Source organism: Passer domesticus, chromosome 2 (genome assembly GCF_036417665.1).
Source record: "Passer domesticus isolate bPasDom1 chromosome 2, bPasDom1.hap1, whole genome shotgun sequence".
Lineage (NCBI taxonomy): Eukaryota > Metazoa > Chordata > Aves > Passeriformes > Passeridae > Passer > Passer domesticus.
The window spans coordinates 122,502,543-122,526,243 of NC_087475.1; the positions used below are offsets into that span (position 1 = coordinate 122,502,543).

A 23,701-nucleotide genomic window follows, 5' to 3' on the forward strand; every position below is an offset into this window, starting at 1 on the left:
TATACCATGGAGGAGAGTCTGTCTCTGTCTTCTTTCCATCAGGCATTTATGCACAAGGACAAGACCACACCCACCCCCAGTTTGGACAGTCCTGGCCCTCTCAGACTTTCCCCATGTAAGAAGTGTAACTAAGTGTAACTCCAAGCCTGTAACTATTTTCCTGGTCCTCTGCTGGAGCAGTTCCAGTTCCAGTAGCATGGGCATTTCACTTTGTAGAACTTGATGAGTCTCCCACTGGCCCATTTCTCAGAGCTGTTTAGATCCCTTTGAACTGCAGCAGAACCATTTGGGATAATCTGCCTTCTACAGAGTGTCTTCCTGATGCCAAACACTTGGAGGCTGGCTTAAATCTGGAAGGTACAAGGCATCACTATCTTGAAAAATTCAAGCCTTCCTGATGGCCATTTAAATGTCATTTAAATACCCTTAGAAGTATGTGTGAGAAGGACTCAGCTCCGTGCAGATCACTGTGCCACCAGTACGAGATCACTGTGCAACCCAAAAGTTGAAAGCACCAAACCATGAGAGCTTTTTTTGCAAAGTAATAAAACCTTAAAGGAATTTCCAAGTGTTCTGTAGAGGTCATGCCCATTCCAAAAGGCTTGAATCCACAGTTTTATGACTTGTTGTTTTTTTTTTTTTTTCCCCTTCTCTTCAACAGTCTGCTGAGACTATTTCTGTAACACTCCAGCTTTAAGGCCAGAAGGTGCCTTGTCCTGTTAGTTGTCTAGCAGGGTACCATAAATACTTAAAGAATTTCGTTGAGCAGATCATCTCCCTTTAAATGTTTATGGACTTTATGGCTAGATTCTCCACAGTCTATGAATAAATTCTGCTCTTAGGCATTCTGTGCTTGCCCAGCCTTTGGAGACTTTTCTTAGAAAAAATTTGAAACTTGGAATGTTTTGCAATATGCAAAAATTGTTGTTCTTGACTGGCAGTTGGAGGAGAGGGAAATTTCATATCCAGGGAAGTTACTGCTCCTTCTCCATCAAACAGGAAACATGCATCAAGCAAGATTTTTGCAAAGAACTCTCCCAGAACTTGTATTATTCAATATATTCATTAATGACAAGAATGAAGAAACAGAGGCTGAGCTTATTAAACTTTTAGATGTCACCTTGTTGGGAGAGGCTGCAAATATGCTGGAAAACAGACTTAGTATTCAAAACATCTTTGATTATCTGAGAAAGTCTGGGAAGAAAAAAGGAATGGAATTCAAAAAAGACATGTAAAATTCTACAGTTGCTTAGGAAAAATCACCTATTCAAATGTAGTAGACAGGGGCAGGACTGGCTACATGGGAGTTATGGTGTCAGCATTGGAAGGCAGGACTTGAAATCACAAGGCAAGCAAGCCCAAAATGAGCCCAAAACTGCTACAAGTCTGAGCAGGCTCCACCACTGCATGTCTTTAAGAAAAGGGCAAATGTTGGTCAAGAGTGGCAGATAGAGGTACCCATTCAGCTAGAGGAATGGACTAGAAGACATCCAAATGCACCCTTCAGTCCTGTGTTCTGACTTTTGAGTGGTATCATATTTGATAAGAAGAAAAGTTTCACTGCTTGTTTCAGACTGGTGGGTCGCTGGACCTGCACCCCTTTCAAAACAGACTTATTTCCCTGATGATGGGAAGTGACAAGCAAACCAACTTCTGATTTTGGAAGTGTCTTCCAGAAACTCTGCTCTCTGATTAGAAAAAGCTTTTCTCCAATTTTCTACCTCAGGGGATACAAAAGCAGCTTTTCTCTTGACCTTACAGCCAATGAGTGCTAAAGAGTGTAGGGGGATGCAGAGTGCAGTGGAAGACTAAGACTAATAAAAGAGAAGTTCAGCTCTGCTACCTGTTCAAGTCATAGAGATTAAGTCACCCTACACACTTTCTTCATGGCAAATTGTTCTCAGAAACCAGGTTGGTCTCTTTCCTCAACTTATATAGACATGAGTGCTGAAGAATCCAACAGGTTTATAGACCAAAAACTGTGCCAGAGCTGGAAAAAAACTACCATAAGCAAGACTTTGTGATTTTTTAAAACCACATTTTTTAAATCCCAAAGTTGTGGTTTGAATTTTCTTCTCCCTGATTTAAATACAAGCTTTAGCTGAACCAGATAGAACATTCAAAATGTTCTAAGAGGGCTATCACTGTGAGGGCAAAGCCTAATTCTGGGAAGATATGATCTAGTAATGCTTTGGAGACCCTCTATCCTATTAAATATGGAATAAGAAATTGTCCATATGACTGCCACTTGAGACCCAGCTTTTATAAAGTTTGAGGAAACTAAACTAATCACCATTAGAAAACAAGGGTCAGTAAGTGATAATTAAGTAGCTTGGGGATCTATTAAAAAACTTTAGAAATCAATGTTTACACTGTGTAGTTACAAATTAGCTGCAATGGGCATTGTTAAGGAACCATTTTTATACAACAAACACTGAATGTGTGCACATTAGAAGAGTTCTCCCATGATTAGAAATCACAGCACAACTCATTTTATCCCATCCCTAAATTAGAAACTTAATGCCTCAGTTTATTAGCAGAAGGAAATTCTATTACATTCAACCAATGTTAGGACAGAGAAAAGCACAAATTTTGTGCAGCTCTGCAAAAAAAAAAGTTGTAACAAAGATGCTCACAATTACAGTTCCATGCTTCAATGATTTAACAACTTCAATGACTTTATGTCTGTGGCGCCACAAACATCTAGGAATTCTCCAGCGATGATGGCCTTCAGGAAGCAAAGCAGCTGCAGCAATGACAGTGGCAGTGACAAGCACTGGGACTTTAGGAGGAAACAAAGCCCTCTCAATGCTCAGCATGTTGTACCTGAACACGAAATAGCATGGGAGAACTCCCATGTTCCATGTTGTCCAGGAATGCCTCCTAACCAGGAACCCCAAGGAGCTCTGCGTGGATGATTGTCTGAGCTCTGATTTTGCTGCTCACACAATCTTCTGCACAGTGGTACCTCCTCCAAGAGCTTCTGAAAGGTAAAGATTTCCAAAGCTTCCCTAGGGACACAGGTTCAACTACACCACAAGTACTTACAAGGTGTCAGTTCCCCCAAGAAATGTCCTGTTGCCAGAGATGTCCCATGTTCTAACCCACGTCCTCTGGAGAACCCATCCCACGGTTAGCAAAAAGCCCACTAAAAAGCTGCTTACTTTTCTAGCTACAGCCATTCTAAGCCAACACCACCAGCGTGGAAGGCAGCAATTTACACTCTCCCACTGGCCTGTGGAATTTGGGAAATGAGAATCTATTCCTCCATAGCATGTACTGCCTACAACAACCCCCTTCAGGTGATGACAAGGTCTCCACAGAGCACACTCCATCTTCAGTTGTTGAATCTGTTACTGAAATCTCTATCACTTGGGAAACACTGCCAATCCCAGGCTACAAAATCACACCACGTTTTTGTTCCACTTCTCCACTTTTTGCTTATCTCAACAAACCCACCCTCACTGCGGTATCAGTTTCTGCTAGCACAGATGTGACAATCCACTGCAAGTGAGTAGTGCCAGGAGAGCAACAGATTGACACTGCCCCCTTCCTGGCAGAGTTTCGGCATGGCTTTCCACTGCTGTGGTAAATTTAGGCACTGGGGATTAGCTGGGATACACATAAGGCTGCCCTGACCTGCAGTCCATTGACAGACATGTGGTTATGAATATGAAATCCACTGTTAAGAGATAGCAGCGACCTGCTCCCTTACAAAGCTGTAGTGTCTTCCCTCAGAGACTACCCTGCAATATGAAAATGGCTGCTCAGGATTCCCACATGAAGCTGATGCCAGCCTGCTTCCCTAACTTCCTTCCAGAGGGTGAGTGTTTTCCACCAGCATGCACTCCTCCATTTCACATCGCTTGTGTTTCTGACTATTGAGGGAGGCAGAGATGTCTCACGCTGCCTTCAGGCTCTAAATGGCTTTCTGTGTCTTTATTTTCCTGCAACACTTCAAGGATCAGTTTTCTTCATGCCTCAGAGAAGTGGTATCTAAATCGTTTTAAACTGAAACAGGGACAGAATAAGCTGTGCAAATCATTTTCTAGTAGAACCTTAATTACATCCTGCAGTGTCTCGTCCTCAGCAAACCACCAGCAATAAAATTCTGCATTTCATTTTAAAACCGACAAGGTTGGGTTTTTCTATTTTGTTTTCCCCAATTGACATATCCATAATCTAGCCTGGGACTTTGTTCCACAGAATTTTTGTCAAAGGCTCTAGAGAGTGTGCCTGCAACTACTAAATCTTTCTCAGGTTCGCATTCAATTTGCAAGTTATACAACTGTAGCTAAAGAAAGAGACGTTCTGTTTGCAGGAAGGTGTTTGCCAGATCCCCAATGGCAATGGCAAAAAGTGATTTATGATCAGTTTTAGTTAACATGGCCTCTCAAACAGATTTTTAAAAGTCTTTACAGCCATGGCCTAATGCCAATGCTTTTTCTATAGGAATGTGCTCAATTTCAGCTTGTGGTGATGTCCTGTGACTCAAAAGCAAAATGCAAATGGGTACAAATATTGAATGCATCCTCTTGATGAGACAAAGGGCTTTTTACTTTCCAAACATCCCCCCCATGCTCCACCACCACAAATTTGTCTTTTCCAGTTTTTGGGTTGTGCAGGGATGCTGGGGACTTAAGTCACTCAGTTCACAAGATGCTCACAATTACAGTCCCATGCTTTGATAATTTAACAACTCAAATGACTCAATGTCTATGGAGTCACAAACATCCAGGAATTCTCCAGTGATGGTGGCCTTCAGGGAAAATAGTAGCTGCAGCAATGACAGTGGTAGTGACAAGTGCTGTGTCTTTAGGAGGAATCAGAACTCAGTTCATGCTTCTGCAGGAGTCCGAGGTTTTCTTAACTCCAAGAAAGATGGATTTATCTGTACTGTTTTTAAGGGGTACAAATAAAAAGCCTTAGATATATTCCTGGCCCAATGTTTATCAGTGTATTTACATACTCAATTCACAATAAATAGGTGTCCTTCTTTCTCTTTGGGGCTGCCAATATGGAAAAAAATTTTATGACACTGTCATCACTGTCATGAGCACAGGAATCCTCGGGCACATACAAATCCCTCAAGGGATGAAACCAGTGCAGTTCTTGCATCTTCTCCCAAGCACCAGATGTAGTTGGTTTGTGTTGCTCACACAGCATGCACAAGTACTTAAACTTTGACCTTGGGCTTGAGCTACAGATGCCTTCCCCACTGTTTCTTGGAAGCTCCATTGTTTCCTTTGCCTTGACAAATCCTCAGGCTGGGTTGAGGGCTGGGTTACTGACTTCCTTCACTGGCACCCTCCGATGGGATTTCATCAAAACCAAACTCTGGGGTCTCCAGCATTGTTTTGCCCAGTCCAAAGCCAAGGTTCTGCAGAGCCTGCAGAGTCTTAGTCTGAGCCTTCATGACCCCAGCCCTTACTGGGTGTCCTGTTCTGGCACTACACTTCTCTGCAGTGCTGCAGTTGCTTTAACACTTTTATAATTCCCCTCCTTCCATAAAATAATTGAATATTCAATACCAAACATCCCCAAGCCATGTACTGCAGCTGTGGCCAGCCCTGAATACTGACAGCCACAGTCCAACACCTCCACAGGGCTGTTATGAGACACAGCTCAGAGCCAGGGGAAAAGAAGCTCCACAAGGATCTCACCAACAGGAAACAATCTTGACTCCCCAGAAGCTGCGTGGCTTCTTATGAGAAAAGACTGGACCCATCCCCAGAAGCCTTGGTAATGTCAATCACAGGTTTTGAAGCTCAGCAGCCTGTACATTTTCCTTCTTCCCTCTGCTGAGATGGCCATTCTCCACAGGAAATATTCCCCATTATTTGAGGAATTCCATTTGGCACAAAAGGATGAATTAAAGGAGAACAGCCCCCGCTGCCACCCCTGCTCAAGCAGATAGCAGCAAAGAAAAGCCAGACCACAGCTCTGAGAGAAACTCAACATGTAGGAAGCATGTTTTCTTCAACTCAATCTCAAAAGCAGCTTGGAGCACCCTTCTTCTAACCTATGTTGAATATGTAAAGCAAGGACACCAGATTTACAGCCAAGAGATTTTCCACTCCGGGCACATGGAACAGGATGAAAGTAAATTTGTGGGTGTTTATGCTCGATTTGGCAGAGAAAAAAAATGAGGGAGGGGCTGTGTTTGAGGGAGGGTATCAAAGATCAGAGCCAGATGCTCCTGCATGGAGCTCTGGATTTACAGGAAATTAAGAAGGTAGAGAAGGTGAGGCAAAGGCTGTGTTTGAAGTGAGAGTCAAGGGGTTCTGAGGCTTACAACCATCCAAGGTGCTTGGGGGGAACTACAGCACATGCCAAAACCACACCACAGTGGCCTGGGGTGCTTTCATTATACAAAGCCTGGGAGAGCAGAGGCTGTAAATGTAGCTTCAAAAGAAGCTTCATCTTAAAGTCTTAGCTCTCAGGGCCTATTAAACATTTATGCTGACTACCACTCCTACTATTTGCTTCAGAGAAAGTACCCGAAATAACCTTTGCTACAGAGTGAACTACTACAGCTCTACTGGCTGAGTAGGAGACTAGCAGAGAGCTGTGAGAAACAAACAGAAATGGTGTTGGAAGAGTGCGCTGATGTCTCTATTCAGTCAGCCAGGAAAGAAGCAGGAAAATCTGGTCTGGAACCTGAGAGGGAAGACAGAAAACTTTGCTAGAACTAATGGGTGGATTAGTGATGTAGAGATGGCTAAGACTGAGAGAGGCCAGTGGAGGCAAATATAGAAATCTAAAAGTATTAACAATTTTTTGTTTTTACCTTACTAAGGTTCACACTTTTGGGGAAGTCTTCAGACTAGCCTCTAGTTGGATCTGTGGCCACTGCAGTTCTAAGAAGGACTGTAGAGGAAAAGAAAGAAAGCAGACCCCTGTGCAGAAATCAAAAGGAAGACAGAGGATCTCAAGGAGAAGATGAAAAGAAGGGATTAATTTTCCTGATTTGCTTAAAAAATGTTTGGCCGTGCAACAAGGGTTTAGGATGAGACAGCCAGAAGTACTCAAGGTTTTCACTCGAGGAAGTTGTTACTATTAATAGCAGATAATACACAAAGATTCACTTATTCCCTCACAGGGACAACTCCAGTAGGGGGCTGTGCTGGCATTAGCACCTTCCAAGCAGGTGTTCAGAAAGTCCCTCAAAGTGACTTATTTCAATAGGTGCACCCAGGATCCCCCAGGCTTTGCCTGTAGGAGCTGCTGCCCTCCGGTCCCACAGCCAGGGGTTGATACCAATATTCACCTGAGGCCTTGCACAGAGTGCCTGGATTTTATCAGCTCTTGTAAATTCAGTAGAATGGTCTCTGGAATTTAGCAGTCCTTGGGAAACCTTCACACTCCTTGTCAGCCCATGCTTTTCCTCTTTGGTCTGTTTCTGGTAATTGTTTCTCCACCCAAATCTACAAATATCCACAGCACCAATTCAGTTCCACACAAAAGAGGCATTAATGACTAGTGGAGTTGGAGGCTGTTGTGGCTAATCAGAGTTCACTCTATAGAAACAGTGTAGATGTGGCTGCTTCCTATTAATGAGCAACCACAGCTCCTCTTCCAAATCCAAAGCCATCAAGCTAGGAAAAATGAATGTTTAGTGTTCATATTTGAATATACAGACCCCATGAAATTGGGACAGACCTTCCCACATCCAGCCTTGGTAAGAAACATTGATTGGCTCATCTGGATTAATGTTTGGGTGGTATCTGCTTATCCCCAGCCCCTGTGACCTACGTTCATTTGGGTGCTTATCAGCATGGGTATGGTATCTAGCATCTAGTTGATAAGCCCATCTCTTGAAGGATGGCCGAATATGACCCAAACCCAACTACCAAACACTAAGAGAATAGCTTTGAATACTGCATTCTCACAAACCATTTTGCAAAGTGAAAGTCCTACATTATGTTGATGGTGCTCACCCACCGATTCTCAGTTCTCTTCTTTCATAGAGCCATGGAATGGCTTGAGCTGGAAGGGATCTTCATTTAATCCTTGAAGGACATCAACCTGTTGGAATGAGTCCAAAGGAGGGCCACCAAGATGACGATGGGGATGAAGAAGCTCTCCAACAAGGAAAGGCTGAGAGAATTGGGTTTGTCCAGCCTGGAAAAAAAAACCAGCTTAGGGGTGACCTAACTGCAGCCCTCCAGTACCTGGAGATGGAGAGGGACTTTTCACAAGAGCATGCAGTGACAGGACAAGGAGGAATGGATTAAAACCAAAAGAGCATGGGTTTAAATTAGATGTTAGGTAAAACATTCTTTACTGTCAGGGTGGTGAGGCACTGGAACGGGTTGCCTAAAGCTGTGGATGCCCCATCCCTGGAAGTGTTCAATGCCAGGTTGGATGGAGCTCTGAGCAACCTGGTCTAGCGAAAAACATCCCTGCCCATGGCAGGAACTAAATAATGCTTTCAACCTAAACGATTTGATGATTCCGTGACTCCTCGCAGTCCACAGCCCTGAAGTTGCAAAGAAATTTATACAAATCACTCTGAACCTTTACATAGTAACGATGAGATTTGTGACTTTAGATGTTCAGATTGAACCAGGCCTTGGCAACAGCGAGTGGTGGGGCCGGGAGAAAGAGCCTCTTACAGGCTGGGCCGACTGCTTGATGAATCCAGGCGTTTTGGGAGAAGTTTTCCCAGAAAACACCCGGAGCGAGCGAGGCCCAGCCGGCCGGCACCCAGACCCGGGTGGGTGAGGGGCCCTCCTGAGGGCCGAGCTGGCAGGACACTTGTGGCGGCTATCCCCGCTGCACGCTCAGAGCTCCTCAGGGCAGCGCCTGCTCGCGCAGCACGGCCCCACCGACGGCGACAGGCAATGTCGGGCAGGCAGCTCTGTCGCGACACGGCGGTGCCCGCCCGCCCCCTCACGCCCGGGCGGGACCCACAGGAACTACAGCTCCCGTGGCCGCGCGGGGCGGGCGCGCCGCCATCTTGGGCGGCGCGGCGGGGCGGCCATGGCCGCGGGGCGGGCGGCGCTGGCGCTGTGGGCCGTGGCGGCCGCGCTGTGCCGCCTGCAGCCCGCCCTGGCGGCAGGTGAGCGCCGGCACCGCGGGACGGGGCCGGGGAACGGGGCCACGGGAAGGGGCCGGGGAACGGGGCCGGGAGGCGGCTCCCCCAGCGCCCCGGAGGGCGCGCCCCCGCCGCTGCCCGTTCCCCGCCTCCGCAGCCCGCCGCTGGTTCTGCTGGCGGCTGGATCGAACCCTTTGGCTTTTCCTTTTAGATGGCAAGTGGAAAAGGATAACTGGGCAGATTAAGAAAGCTGTGGAAGCCTATGAGCCGTGTGTAAAGGAAAATTGCAGCTGCCACCAAAGGTGAGACTGGTTTCCTTTCGACTGCGCAGGTCTCCTGACATAGAGGGAATACTTTCGGCAGCACTGGTGGACTGGGGATAAAGCAGGGAATATTTTGGCCCAAAGGTGTCACATCCGCAGCTATGGGACCGCCGCTGGCCACACACCTTGTCACCCTCTGCAGCTGAACACATTTCCATATGCCGCTGGCATTTCATATGGACCACACAATAAACCACACACATGGCTGGTGACATTGCTCTTAACACCCCACTCCTGCCTTCTCCCTCAGTAGGACTGGGGGGTTGGTGCCTTTAATCAGCACTTTTATTTAAAGGAGGAAAAGGAATTTAGGAGTTACCATGTTCTTCTGCCTTTAGAATTAGGATTTTGGATGCAAAAACACAGATGCCCAACTTCAAGCCTCCTGTTTAAAAGTATCAGATGCGCTCACTCATTTTGGGGTTTGAATGCTATATTGGCTTTTAAAATCAGATGAGTCATGTTGAGCTACTGTTTGTACACTCTCTTTGGAGTTCTTGATATTCATTGCTCTTGAAATATTGATGAGGGAAAGTCTCTTCTAGCTGAGCTTTCCAGTCTTGCCTAAGTTCCAATCCAGATACAGCCTAAAGACATATCCTAATCTTTAAACCTACACCCCACCAGCTCCTGCCCACCTTTGGACCAGACACCTTCCCAAGTGGTTACAACATCCAAAAATCTGCTGCAGGTCATGACAGGCAATAGTGACATGAAGTGAGGATGGCTGTGAATGTGCCATGGCACCGCAATTCTTCCTGTTCTCAAGCTCATCCCGTTTGCATCCCTGCCAGACTGCTCATGCTGTTGTGGTCAGACTGTCTGCACAGTGGCAATTCCTGACACAGTTTCACTGCTGTCTATTCAATCAGGAAATAGCAGAATTCTGGAGGTTGGAGGAGACCTCTTGAGATCATCAAGTCCAGTCTCTTGAGATCAAGTCCATCTCCTCTGCTCAAGTAGGGTTGCCAGGACTGTGACCAGTCAGGTTTTGAATATCTCAACGTTAATATGCCAAAGAAACTCCTCATCCTCTCTCTGCAGCCTGTACCAGTGTTTGACCCCTCGCACAGTTGGATCACCCTGACAGTGTTTTCTTAAACTGAAACATTGATGCAATGTCTGCCTAAAAGCAAAGATGTTTCCTTGGCTGTTACAATCTGACACTGTTTATTACCTGCTCCGAGCAGTTAGATCACAGGATTTTAGACACAGATCCTCCTTCTTTGTTTTCTTTTATTCATTAGGTTTGTGCTTCCATACTGTGTTCCTGGAGCTCGCTGGTGGTGTGCAGAAGTCACAGGACCTATGCTGCTTAGGCCTGTCCTCCTGGGCCAGCTTTCACTCACCCAGTGCTCCTGGCTGATGTATTTCATGCAACTAGACAGTTACCTACATTTTTAATGCCTACACAACGTGACATTGTGTGGGAAATTTGGTCTTGGTGTGCTCCATCATTTACGGAGAGTCGGAGCACAAGGGTGAAGTGAGCTGGAGGGTTTTACCCAAAACATGCCTGGGTATGTCAGATACTTCTGTGAGAGGGTGACCAGAGTTGTCCTGTGCTGGGCTTTGTGTTCAGACAAACAGCACACAGGTAAAAGTGTGAAGCTTGGACCTATGAGTCTCTGAGGAACTTCCAAGTGACTTAACTTCTCACTCCAGAGCTCCTAGAAGCTGCATGGAGCTTCTTTTGGCTAGAAGCCTGTTCTGCACACTGCAGTATTTAATGCACAGTGTCCTCCCTGTGGTACATAATAGTGGCTGATGGTTTTGTTTCAGTGTCTGGAAGCAGGACCTGGCTCCTTTCCAAGGTGGCATTTCCAAGGAGATGATGTCAGACGTGGTGAGCCGGAAGCTTGGGACCCACTACCAAATAATTAAAAACAAACTGTATCGTGAGCAGGACTGCATGTTCCCTGCAAGGTAAGAGCTGTGCAGGGGATCTGCCCTCCCTAGCTGGGACAGAAGAGTACTTCCAACACTGCCAAGTTGGCAGTTATTGAGTACAATGATATTTCAGAGGTCTGAATTCCTCATCTGAGCAGGAGCCCGGAAAATAAACTATTAGGCTTACATGCATCAATAGGAAAGTGTCACTGTTGCACTACAGTGCACAAAGGTTTGGTTGGTGGTGGGACCCCAGAGAAAGCTCAGATCAGGCCAGATTTTATAGGATGTGTTGCCTCATTGGTGTCCATACTGCAATGGGACTTGGAGGCTGCTGTAGGCAGTTCCCAGTTTGCACCATGGTATGGCTTAGGCTCACCATCTCTTCTGCCTCGGTGCAGAGGAAGGCCTGCAAGAAACTGCAGAAGTCTGCCTCCTTGTAGCTCTTTTGCTATGTGTCATTTCTCCACAGATGCAGTGGAGTTGAGCACTTCATTCTGGGGATCATCCACCGCCTCCCTGACATGGAAATGGTGATCAACGTGCGAGACTACCCCCAGGTTCCCAAGTGGATGAAGCCCATTATCCCAGTCTTCTCCTTCAGCAAGGTACACACACCTTTAAAAGCTGAGCATTTTCAAAACGTGCATGTTCTTCTTTCTCTTAGGAACATATTTTTGAGGGTGGTTCTCTGCAGATTTTCTGTGTGTCGAAATTGCTTGCTCCTTGTTGCTCTTTGTTTCTTTGCTTCCAGTTTTCTGACAGACAGACTTGCAGATCAATTTGAAAGATCAGCTTTTCCCCTCATTAGCTCCTCTTCCAGGTCAAAAAGTGTGCCTCTGCTGCAGTGGAATGATACACACCTGGGTGAGATATGTGCCAGTATTCCTCCCATTTGCTACAATACCTCTGTTGAAATTGTAGCCATAGTTTACCAGCAGTATTAAGGATTTTTGATCATGTCAATGGTCATACAGTAATCTCATTTAATGTGGATATTTTAGTCCTTTTTTTGTGGTGCCACAGGTGGGTGTTTTTATAATCTTGTCACCTCCTCTGAACCCTTTTCTCTTGGATTCCCTTTTCCACCTGCAAATGTGCACACATATGCAGAGGTGCACACATGCATGGACAATTGCTCTTTGTTTCTCTGTTCCCAGACTCAAGAGACCTCCTGCATGTTCTCCTCCCTCTCCCACTGTTAAACCTGACTGTAGCATAGTGTCTCATCCTTTTCAGCAAAATGCTCTTACACCTCAAGCTTTGGCTAATCTTGCTTTGCCTTAGTGTATGCCCAAACCCTGCACTTTCATGAGAAATCCTATTCTTGGCTGAAGTCCTGCAGGCAGTAAGATGCAAAGAGGAGCAATGAACTCTTTGGTCTTGCTAGTTCAGACCCAGCTCTGTTTCTGCTAACTTGCAGCATCTTACTCTGAACCTAAGTCTTCAGCTCATGCAATCTGAACCATAATATGGTCCATAACTATTGCCTACTCCACAGCAATCCTAAAATTCTCTCTAGATTTTCACTACAGGCAGTAACCATGTTTGCTGCTGGATGCAGCAGTAAAGCCAAGCTGTCTTTCCCCTTGACCATTGAACAACCTTAACTCTAGCCAGCAGAACCCAAGTTTTTGCAAAGCAGGTTGCATGAGTTCAATCTTTGCAGCTGTGTTCATCATTCTGCCCCTGAGTACCCTGCAAGAAACTGAGCTCTGTACTCACTGTTGTCCAGTATCTGAACTGTAACCTCAGCCCTATCTTAATTGAAACCCAGTGACCCAGGCACTGCTCACATTTCAGCAGCCAGTGTTAGGAAGACTTCAGGGTGCTGGTCCCATGTGCTTTCTAAAGCTCAAAGTATAAGGGATTGAAGTATTGTCCTGTTCTGCATCTCACAAAGTTGATCATGGAGCTGTCATGGTCTCTAACCAGTGCCTGGTTGTAGCAGGACTAAGATAGAAAAGCATACACTCATTCAAGTTGGAAGGTGTCTTGGTTTGAAAAGACAGGAGCCTGTGAAGGAAGGCAAAAGCCTCCTGTGAAATGGAGAAGGTAAACCCCCCTCCCTCCGAATTATCACAACTTCAGAATTAAAAAAAAGGCTCTCAGGCAAAGATATGGGAACGGGAATAACAGTTCTTTACTGGAAGAAAAAAAAACTAAATAACAATGTAATTTAGCACAAGCAAAACAACTACTGGCAGAGTGAGAAAAACCTGGCACCCTGAGAAGTCAGGGTGCTGACAGCAGTCCAGCCAAATGGTGGCTGCTCCTCCTGGAGCGGCGATCTGCAGAAGGGTGTAGATCCCTTCCGAAAATGCAGCGAAGGAGCAGCTGGGCCTCAGTTCCTGATTCCTCTGGGAAATCCAGCAAAGAAGGCTGTCTGTGGTCTCAGAAAGGCTTGTTTTATGGTGGCAGGGATGCTTGGCTCCTCCCTCTGCGTGGAGCATCTCCCAATGGGATGATGTAACTAATCTTACCAGCCACAGTGAGTAATTCAATAGCCCATTAGCAGGAGATTATCTTCCTGGCAGTGTCATTGTTCTTGAAAGAGATAAGAAAAACTGCCTAACCCCCAACAGATGGCAAAAAAAGAATACATGCCTATTTTACAGGCCAGGACACCATATAGCCCATCAGCAGGAGATTATCTTCCTGGCAGTGTCATTGTTCTTGAAAGAGATAAGAAAAAACTGCCTAACCCCCAACAGATGGCAAAATAGAATACATGCTTATTTTACAAGCCAGGACAGAAGGGGCTGCAGAAGGTCACCCAGTCCAGCACCTTTGCTCCGAGTAGGAACAGCTCAGATCTGAGCATCCCTGGGGACAGGGCATTCACAGAGTTTGACCTGTTGTCAGAATGAAAACATATTTCCCACTATCTGACTGGAATTTCTCCTGTTGTAATCAAAGCCTGCTGCCACTCATTCTGGCTCTACACTACAGAAAAGAGTGTGCTTCCTCCTAAACTCTCCCATTAGGCAGCATTTACATTCACATTCCCCCAAGCCTCTTCTTCCTGTGCACAGACAAACCCATTCCTCAGCCCCCGTTCATAAGTCACGTGCACCAACCTAACAACCTCGGTGGGCTTGGGCTCTCCAGTATCTGCAGGTAATGACAGACAGATGGATAATCGTGTAGGAAGTTTACTACTAGTGCAAGGAAGTTGACTATAGTCTGGTGTCATGGAAGAGTTTAGCCTTAAGTGCTGGTCTTCCCTCTGATAATATAGGGGGACTTAAACAACCAAACAGGAATGAGGAACTGGAATTCTTACATGACCTGGATATTTGTTACAGTGAAATGTTAAGTGATCTCTAGGAAGTCTGGAATGAACTGCAGTGTTGGAAACCTTAATGCCAAAGTGTCTCTAAGTGCCTCTGTCTCTGAAGAGGTAATAATGCCTCTTGACTTGTCATCAGAAGAAAACATTTGTAGCTACACATAGGCACTAGCCTTTAGAAAGGTGAGTTGAGCTCAGGTCTTCTGGTATTTACTAATCAACTGCATCATGGATCTCTTTTGCTGTTTCCTTCAAAAAAGTCCTGTGTCATCACACAGTAAGACAAGGCCTTTTAAAAATCATTGAAGCATAGAGCTCTCTTCACATGAGCCCCACCCAGGGAGGTCGTGGAGTCTCCCTCTCTGGAGACATTCCAATCCCACCTGGATGTGCTTCTGTGTCACCTGCTCTAGATGACCCTGCCATGGCAGGGGGCTTGGACTGGATGATCTCCAGAGGTCCCTTCCAACCCTGATAATTCTGTGATTCTGTAAGCCCAGCAAATGGTGACTGCAAAGCTCTTTTGGCCTCTTTTGGACACATAATGGAAAAAGCCAACAGAGCTCCCAGAAGGAGCATTTACTGGTGAGCTCAGTCAGTAGACCAAAGTAGATATGACTCTCATTCTTGCATTACTCTCCTTTTTCTCAAGACATCTGACTACAATGATATCATGTATCCTGCCTGGACATTTTGGGAAGGAGGACCAGCTGTTTGGCCAATCTACCCAACAGGTTTAGGGCGCTGGGACCTCATGAGAGAGGACCTCAGAAGGTATGTTTTGGAAATGGTTGTGTGTGGGGGGAGGTTTCATGGAAGACAAAAATCCATCTTGAATTGGGCCAGTGTTGACGTCTAAGACCATAAGTCTGTTGGCCTGTGATCTGTCCTGCTGCCTCACATTAACTACCTACAGCCTAACTGCTGTATGGGAATTCTCCATGGAAACCTTGGATGATGTCACTGGAAGTTATAATTAGCTCCTCTGTTTGCAACCCTTTAGTAAGGAATGCAGAGGACAAACTATGCACATCCTTCATGCTGTCAGGGCCAGATTGCTATCAGGTTTGGGGAGAGCAGGTTTGTCAATAAAGTAGCAGTTATCTTTTGCCTGCAGAAATCTCCCCTGACATACAGAAATATTCTTGCTTTTCCACTACTTCTCTAGGAGCTGTGTTTTTTTCACTGCAGGGATGATCCAGGATGTTTGTATAAGCTACTGGAAGGCTAAAGGAAAGCCTTCTTTAGATCTGCTTTTACTTGGGTGTCATTGTGCAATAGAAAAACCTGGAATCATTCCTAGGATTCAAGAGTCACTACTGGGCTAAACAGAAGACATTTCTGGCTGGGAGTCTTCATTTTGGCTGGATCTTTTGACTTGTTAGCAGAGTAAGGGGCTGCTTCCCATGGAGAGTGACAAATCAAGTGTGCAAGAGTGAGTGAGCACAGAAACAAAACAGCAAAAATCACTTCTGTGGAATTGCCTTGACATCCCAATGCAAGGTGGAATCTTTTGCTCTTCAAAATCTGAAGATCCACGTGATTATTCATAGCTAAAGCTTAATGTGTTGTAGTGTGATGGAGGTGCAAAGCATTTACTCATCCTTGTGTTTTCACTATAAGGAGATGCAAATCCTGACCTTCACAGGTAGATCAGCTTGGGGGTCAGGACCTGCATGTTCCACCAGGTGCAGTAGAAAAGTATGGCAGAGTTCCCTGAGAAGTGATGAGGCAGGTGACTGCACTGGCAGAAAAAAACCCCAGGTGAACAGCTATTTTGAAGGACTTGATTAGGATTAAAATGAAAGTGATTAATAAAAACAATGAACTCTTGTGTTTTAAGTGCAGAACACTAGGTGGGTTTTTTGTTTCTTGATTGGTTTTGTAGTGGGAAATGACTGATTAGAAACTCTGTAGTTGTTTTTCATTATCCATATTCACTACAGCAAAATAAAGCCACAGCACAAAAAGTGGATTCAAAGCTTAGGTAAACTTTTAATACCCTTCAAAGTTTGATGGGGAGCTGTGTGTAATACGTTGTTTTGCCTGAAAGGTGTTCTGGAAAGTAGCCTATATTATGTTGCCTTAAACACAATATTTACAGGAAAACCTGTTTCATTTGAGCTGGCTGAGAGGTTTTATATGCTATAATGAAGAAAGTGATTTCCACCAAAAATAAAGACTAGAAAAAGACACCATGCTGTTAAAGCTAATGAGAGTGTTGTTTCATGGTTATATTAAATAATTTATTGCCATGTATAAAAAATATTTTCAGATCTGCAGAAAAATGGCCATGGGAGAAAAAAATCTCTAAGGGATATTTCCGAGGATCCAGGTGAGCATTTTTTCCTGCAACAGAAGATTCTACCAAGAGGGACTGTGACAGCTCTCTGTATGTAGAAATCTCCATGTCTCCTAGACCTAAACCCTAATTAAGTGTACCTCAGAGTGTATTTTCCAAAAGTAAGGAAAGTGAGACGTGGTGTACAGCATTGCACTATTAGTTATTCTCCACAAGAACTGTCATTTGCAACTGGTTTATTATAATCACCTAATATTGGAAACAGAAGTTGTGATGGATTTGCCACATTATTTCTTAATGACTAAAACTGTCACCTCAGGAGCCCGCTTGTTTTGTTCTGTGAAGGGAACTGCAGGTGCTTGATACAAATTTAAAGATTTAATATTGCTGTTCATGCATCCTGCCAATTGAATGCTTTATTTGCTGTGCAAGTGCTCCACACTGAATGAAAAGTATTCTGGCCTTAAGTTACCTGAGTGGTGGGGGATAAGAGAAGATTTTTTTTTGGCCTCTCTCCAGTGACAGTTTGAAACAATGTTAAACCCTGTACTTTGTTTCTTCCCCTTCCCCAATAGGGAAGGATTTAATGGCTTTCCAGGTAGGCTCAGCAGCTGATGAGGAATGTGTCTCAGGCATGTCATAACCTTGTTTATCAGCAGTGTTTTAAAGTCCTGTCTGAGGGATCACTGCTGAAGATGCTGAGCATCTTTTAACTTTCTCTAAGGTGGGAGTTAAAACATTTGGCGCTCATCAGGACAAAGGAAGCAGGATTTGTCCCGGGAATTGTTTAAATAATACTGTTAGATATATAGTCAGTCAAATAATTTTGGTACCCATAACTCATTCTCTTCTGTTAATATACCCTTGGACAGAAATACACTGTGGTACACACGTCACAATGTTTTGGGGACACACAGGGAGGTCAGAAAGAAGCAGTGCCTTGAGTCCTGTAGTCTGTCAGCTGTGTTGAGTCATGGGGATTGACAATTAGTGACAGCATTTCTTTTTCAGAACAAGCCCTGAGAGAGATCCCCTCATCCTGCTGTCCCGAGAAAACCCAGAACTTGTTGACGCTGAGTACACTAAAAACCAGGCTTGGAAATCTGAAAAGGTGTGTGGGTGTTTGTCTGTCTTCTGAGTGAGAAGGCCAGGAAGGGTGGCATTGCAAGATAGCTTTGATGGGAGAGAAACATCTTGTTGGAGAGTTGTGGGTGATCCTTTAGAGTGGGGGAGGTTTGTAGTTCCCTTGATGGGTGCACCTCTCTGATAGATGAAAGGAAGGAGTCTCTAGAGCCTGGCAGGCCAAACACTTTTCTTCCTTCCACGCTTGTTGTTCAAGGAAAGGAGAACACATACAAAAATGAATCTCTGCCAATCTCCTCCTCTCCCACTACAATAAAATTTGCCAACCCTTCCCCTTCTGTCTCTGAGCTGCCTCTCTAGTGTTGTCAGTCTTCAAACCTTTTTCTGTTTGCTCCATTTCTTGATCCTATTGTGGATAACTTTCTGATAACTGTTGCTGATAACTTTTTAGTTTCTTACTTAGTCTACAGTCCAGCTCTCTCCAGACAGTCTTGGCTAATCCAGTTACACTTGGCTTCACACAGTCCATTGTCCCAAGCTGTTTTCTTCTCTGTAGCTGCCAACAAAACATTATCATTTAATGTGTTTGTGCTGGCATTCACTTACAGGCAGTGTGTAATTTACTGAGCTTTTTTTCATGTTTGAAGGGCTGGGAATTCTTTATAATCCTTCTAGCCCACCAGAGAAGGTTTTCTCAGAAGTGGGAATGGAAGCTTTTGACACATTACCTTTGTTTCTAACTGAGAAGGAAAACAAGTTAAATCACCATTTGAAGCTTACTGTTTTGTTTTGTTTTGTTTTGTTTTGTTTTGCTTTTAAATTCTCTTTATTTTAAGGACACCTTAGGAAAGCCTCCTGCAAAGGAAATTCCACTGGTTGATCACTGCAAATACAAGTAAGAGTTTTGATTAGTAAAGCTGTTCAAGGGCTGTGGGTTAGTCTTTCCTTGCATGGCGTAAAGTCTCATTTTATTTTAAGGTCTAATTCAACAGCCAGCTTCATGTAGATATGAGAGGTTGTGAGCAGATATAAGACAGTTGAAAGTTTGGGAGCTTAGCATGGCAAGTGCTGCCACAGGGTGTATGTAGTAAAAGAGAGAACCTGAAATCTGATTGAGCAGACCCAGTATTAATTCAAACTTTTTATGTTGTTTAGGAGAATGTGGTTTTGATTTACCAAGGTTTTTATTCTTAAACTACTTAATTATGTTTTTTTGGTGTAACACTCTCACAGGTTTCTATGTGCAATATAAACTCCTAGTGTGTATGCATTTGTGTGTCAGATGTTTTGCTTTTTCTTCTGCTAGTTGTGATTCTGCCAGCCAGAATCTGCTGATATAAGAGCTCAGTCATTTGGCTGAATCTGTGTTTTTGTGCAAATGTGATTGACTTGTCTCATTTTGTATTTCACTAGACTGTAGCACAGATTTCTCCCTTCTGTTACACATACACTGCCCAGCTCTGGTGCTCCCCAGCCCATCATATGGTGTAGGCTGAGACCTTCTCACACACTTTTGCTGTAGCCCAGGGTGGTAGGGTCAACATGAACTTTTGTCTGCTCCTTTCAGTGTAGGTGTTACAGCAGCTGAGGTCATGGATGGTGGGAGCTGTGTCTGGAATTGGACAGAGGCATTTGCTTGTTTTCAGACCATCATTCTTGTTACACCTCTACATGTGTTTGCTGAGTTCCTTATACAGTGAGCTCCTCATCTTTGCCTTGAGATCCTAGGTAGTACAAAGGGTGCAAAGTAATTTCAGATTTACTCCTTGTTGTTTGCTGCTGAACTAAGTTTAGCTGTACTTCCCATCTTGCCCAAAATATATATAATATATAAGCTCCATCTCACCCAAAATAGCTTCATTAAAGGAAGAACTCTCTTCCCCCAGCCTAAAATGTTTGACTTCAAAGATCAGTTATGTTCTGGGGAGATTTACCCGTAGGAAAAACAGCTTTCCATATAATAGGAGAAATGTGGGTTTGATAAAGAAAACAAGTAAGCAAACAAACATCCCTATGAGATACAGTTTGCTAAGAGAAATATCCCCTTGCCAGAGTCAAGCCCACTTTACTAACTTGGCAGAAAATACTGAAAACAAAATTGTGGATTCTTTGTTATCTGCGAAGTCCATCTGTTGTGTGCTGGCCCATTTAACCTCCTAGGGATGCATTCCCAAGTTAATATGAAACAATTACATTCAGATTAAAGCAGAATCCCAGAGGAAAAAATAACCTGAGATAGATGTGGCAAAGCACAACAGTGAACAGAAAAGCTTCACTGCAAGGCAGGAGAAAATTGGGAAAAATTTCCTTGTGGTTGACAAAGCCTCTGGGTGACCCCGCAGGGTCACAGAATCCATGTTGTGACCTTCCATGCCTTGCTGGCAATTGTCCATGAGGTCTCGTCAGTTTGTTACAGGCAGGTGCCTTTATCCAAGGTAAAGCCTAACACCTTGAACTTCTCACTGAGTTTTGACAGACAGTAGAAACTCACCTTAACTTCAGCTCACCTTTCCTGTGAGCAGCTTGAAATAAATGCCTTTCCTCTGTTTTAGTGACTGGTGTGCTGCTCAGCTGCTGCCTGCCAGGGAAGGTTCACTGCTACCTGGAGACCAGCGCACCTCAGTGCATTTCCTGACACAAGATGTGTAACCAGGTGCCTCTCTTTGCTCACCCTTTCAAAGGTACCTGTTTAATTTCCGAGGAGTGGCGGCCAGTTTCCGCTTGAAGCACCTTTTCCTGTGCGGCTCGCTCGTCTTTCACGTCGGAGAGGAGTGGTTGGAGTTCTTCTACCCCCAGCTGAAGCCTTGGGTCCACTACATCCCGGTGCGGTCAGACCTCTCTGATGTCAGGTGAGGGGGCTGAGCTGCTCCGTGCAGCATTCCATACCATGGGGAAGCCTTTGGGAAGGGGGGATGGTTTGTGTTAAGCCATGAAGTGCCTCCACTCCAAGGCATCAGGCAAAGACACTTGGAGCTCGTGGTCTTTTCTCTTCATCACTGCCCCCAAAGAATCCTTTGCAGATATTACCTGGGAAGTACAGTTTCACTGGAGTCTTTCACTCTCACTGAAATCAGCAGGCACTAGACTGTTAAATTTGCAAGTGGGCAGCAGAGATAAGGGGGAAGAAGAACTTATCAGTGGGCCAAAAATGTGTTAGCTCCCAGATTTCAGGATGTTGTCCAGAACTGATGTGAAACAATCAAGAAGAGAAGTTTCTTCTGTGCTCTGAGGTGAGCAGCACCTTCACTCACTTGTAGACTTTTAACCTCACCCTCCCCAGCAGTTCAGCCAAGGGGCGATGTTCTCCACTGAGCCAGTTGTTTCATACCTTTTTTTTGTGTGTGTCTTCATTTTAGGGAGCTCTTGCAGTTTGTAAAGGAAAATGATGCCATAGCACAAGAAATTTCAGAGAGGTAAGCAGTATGTCCTTCCTGGCTATTAGGCAGTCTTCTTCCAAAACATTTTCTTACTCTGCTGTTGAAGGGGTTGCCCATCAAAGACAACCCACTATTAGTAGGGTGCAGTATAACTGATCTTCTGCAGAAACAGCAGGAGGGCTGGAGCTTTCCTCTCAGTATGAGACAAGCTGGCTCCTGGGAGCTGTGTCTGCACTGTAAACATTATCTATCCAGGCTGGTCTGAAGCAGCGTGCATCAGTGCTGCTCTAGCTGCATGTGATAAGTGAAATCTGATATTTATTATCCCAGATAGCAAATACTGTCCTGAGGATAGCAAAAGCACTGCAACGTCAGAGCTGTGAGCATGAATGAAAATTGTAAAATTAAAACAGACAGTACAGAGCAGTGCATGTTTCTCATTTGAAACAAGGAAGTGTGAAAGTTGATATACATCCAAACCAAAACTAATGACTCTTGTAGAAAACAGGCCTGACTGTGCCTTGTGTTCTCCAGGGGACGTCAGTTCATCACTGAGCACTTGGAGATGGAGGACATCTCTTGCTACTGGGAGCATCTGCTGTCTGAATATTCCCAAATCTTGACTTACAAAGTGAAAAGGAAGAAGAGCTACAGTGAGATCACTTCTGGACAGCTGAAAACAGAACTGTAGAGACTTCTCTGTTTTTGTCTTTGGTTCAAACTGATCACTGTGGAAATCTGAAGATCAGTATTAACTTATTTCTTGCTCTCTCAGACTTACCTTTCACAGTAGAACTACAGAGAAGTCAGCAGTAGGCTGACTTGGACTTTGCTTCCAGGCACTGGGACCTGGTTATATTGTCACCACAAGAATGTTAAGCAGCATATTGGATTAGGGCTATTTAATGGGGTGGTCAGTCATGCCTAGAGGAAGGGTGTTAGCATTTAGGACTTAGTTGCTACCTGTCTCAAAATGATCCTAAATCCCATTCAGTCAATGAGGAGCCTTACTGGACTTTTTACCAGAGGTCATGGCAAAGGACACGGACTGTGAGCTGCACTCAGCTAGTAAATACCTGCCCCATTGTTTGGTAAATGTTTTCTCAGCTGGGTGATAGCACTTGGGGTATTAGGAGTTCTCTGACAGAAGCAGGTACTGGGATTTGGGGGTATATACATTTCTGGATAGCTTAGAGTTTATGTTGGATTTTAGAGGTTGATGGTAAGGTTTTGACATGCCCCTGAAAGGATGACTGATCCTTGCAGAGTTACCCTACCTACCTCACAGGGGATCAACATGGGGCCATCATCAGTGATGTGCTTGGCAACTGAGACAGAGATGGTTCATCCTCCAGCAGACGAGCTGGGTGCCTGCACAGCCCTGCACAACTGAGCCCCTGTTAATTATCTCACACCAGCTGCCTGGCCAGACATCCTGGGATGGCATCCTTAGGAACCCAGAGAAAGTATTCACAGAGGTAGATTCAGCACTTCCTTTTACCAAAAGTGCAGTCTGCTCTGATCCTCTTCTGTAATCTTTCTAGGATTATTTTGGGGTTTTTTGGTTTGGGGTTTTTTTAAGTTTTTTTTTTTTTTGAGACCGATAATACATCTGCTCACTTCAGTAGTTGCTTTTCTTCCCCACAGCTGTGCCACTTCTTTTTTCATCTCCCTCAGCCTGGTTGAGGGAATGTCTTCAGTCACACAGTAGCAGCTACTGCTCACGTTACCATTTTGAGGTGGTCACAGGCTGCTTGTGCTCGCTGTGTTTGTGCCCACCACAGCCTCTCAGCTAGGAAGGACTGCAATTCCTGAAATGCTCTGTGCTCCCTCAGGTGAGAGGCTGGGAGGCAGCAGCATCTTCTCTGGCACCCAGACAGGAAGAGCGTGGGGTGGCAGGAGGGACACAGGAGCCTCCCAGGGGAGCACCCCTGTTGGTAAAGCAGCCTCAAGGCTGAGAGAGCAGCACATTATAATGGAAGAGGATGACAGCAGCAGCTCCCAGGCCCTTCTGCAGTCAGTGTGGATTAGGGAAGAAGGAAATTGCATGGAACAATAATGTTTAAGTGCATGTGTGTCCTCACAGAGGTCTTGCAGCCCTGGTACAGGGACACAGCAGCTGATCAAGTGCTGGTTGCTGGGGCAGTGTGTTGGTTTTGGGACCAATGCTGGGGTTATCCCGTCCAGCAAAGGAAACAGAATAAGGCATTAAAAGAACCTGGTTTCCCAGGAAAACTGTGCCAGAGTGGAAAGGGTTTTCTGGTTTCCTATTTTTAGCCAACGGAGAGACAGCACTCCAAGAAACTGAACAGTATGATCTTTTAAAACTATTTGTAATGAAGTGTTTTTTGGAATAAAACAAACAAAAATGAAGTTTTTCTGGATGCATGTTGC

The 23,701-nt window shown here is 44.9% G+C and overlaps 1 protein-coding gene and 1 long non-coding RNA gene across 2 annotated transcripts; one reads left to right on the top strand and one right to left on the bottom strand.

Moving 5' to 3' along the window:
• Positions 1-4,513: 4,513 nt before the first annotated feature.
• On the bottom strand, positions 4,514-8,739 carry LOC135295001 (uncharacterized). The gene is made up of 2 exons (XR_010357043.1): positions 8,619-8,739; positions 4,514-8,124 (listed from the first exon to the last, which is right to left on the bottom strand). It is a non-coding gene; the product is annotated as an uncharacterized LOC135295001 (long non-coding RNA).
• A 209-nt stretch (positions 8,740-8,948) lies between these two features.
• POGLUT1 (protein O-glucosyltransferase 1) lies at positions 8,949-23,680 on the top strand. Its single transcript, XM_064411014.1, has 11 exons — positions 8,949-9,064; positions 9,252-9,342; positions 11,146-11,289; positions 11,726-11,861; positions 15,198-15,319; positions 16,821-16,880; positions 17,859-17,958; positions 18,767-18,825; positions 20,612-20,779; positions 21,287-21,343; positions 21,842-23,680. Exons 1-11 carry the CDS (start codon positions 8,986-8,988, stop codon positions 21,996-21,998), a joined length of 1,173 nt encoding a protein of 390 aa, XP_064267084.1. The 5' UTR covers positions 8,949-8,985; the 3' UTR covers positions 21,999-23,680.
• Positions 23,681-23,701: the final 21 nt, after the last annotated feature.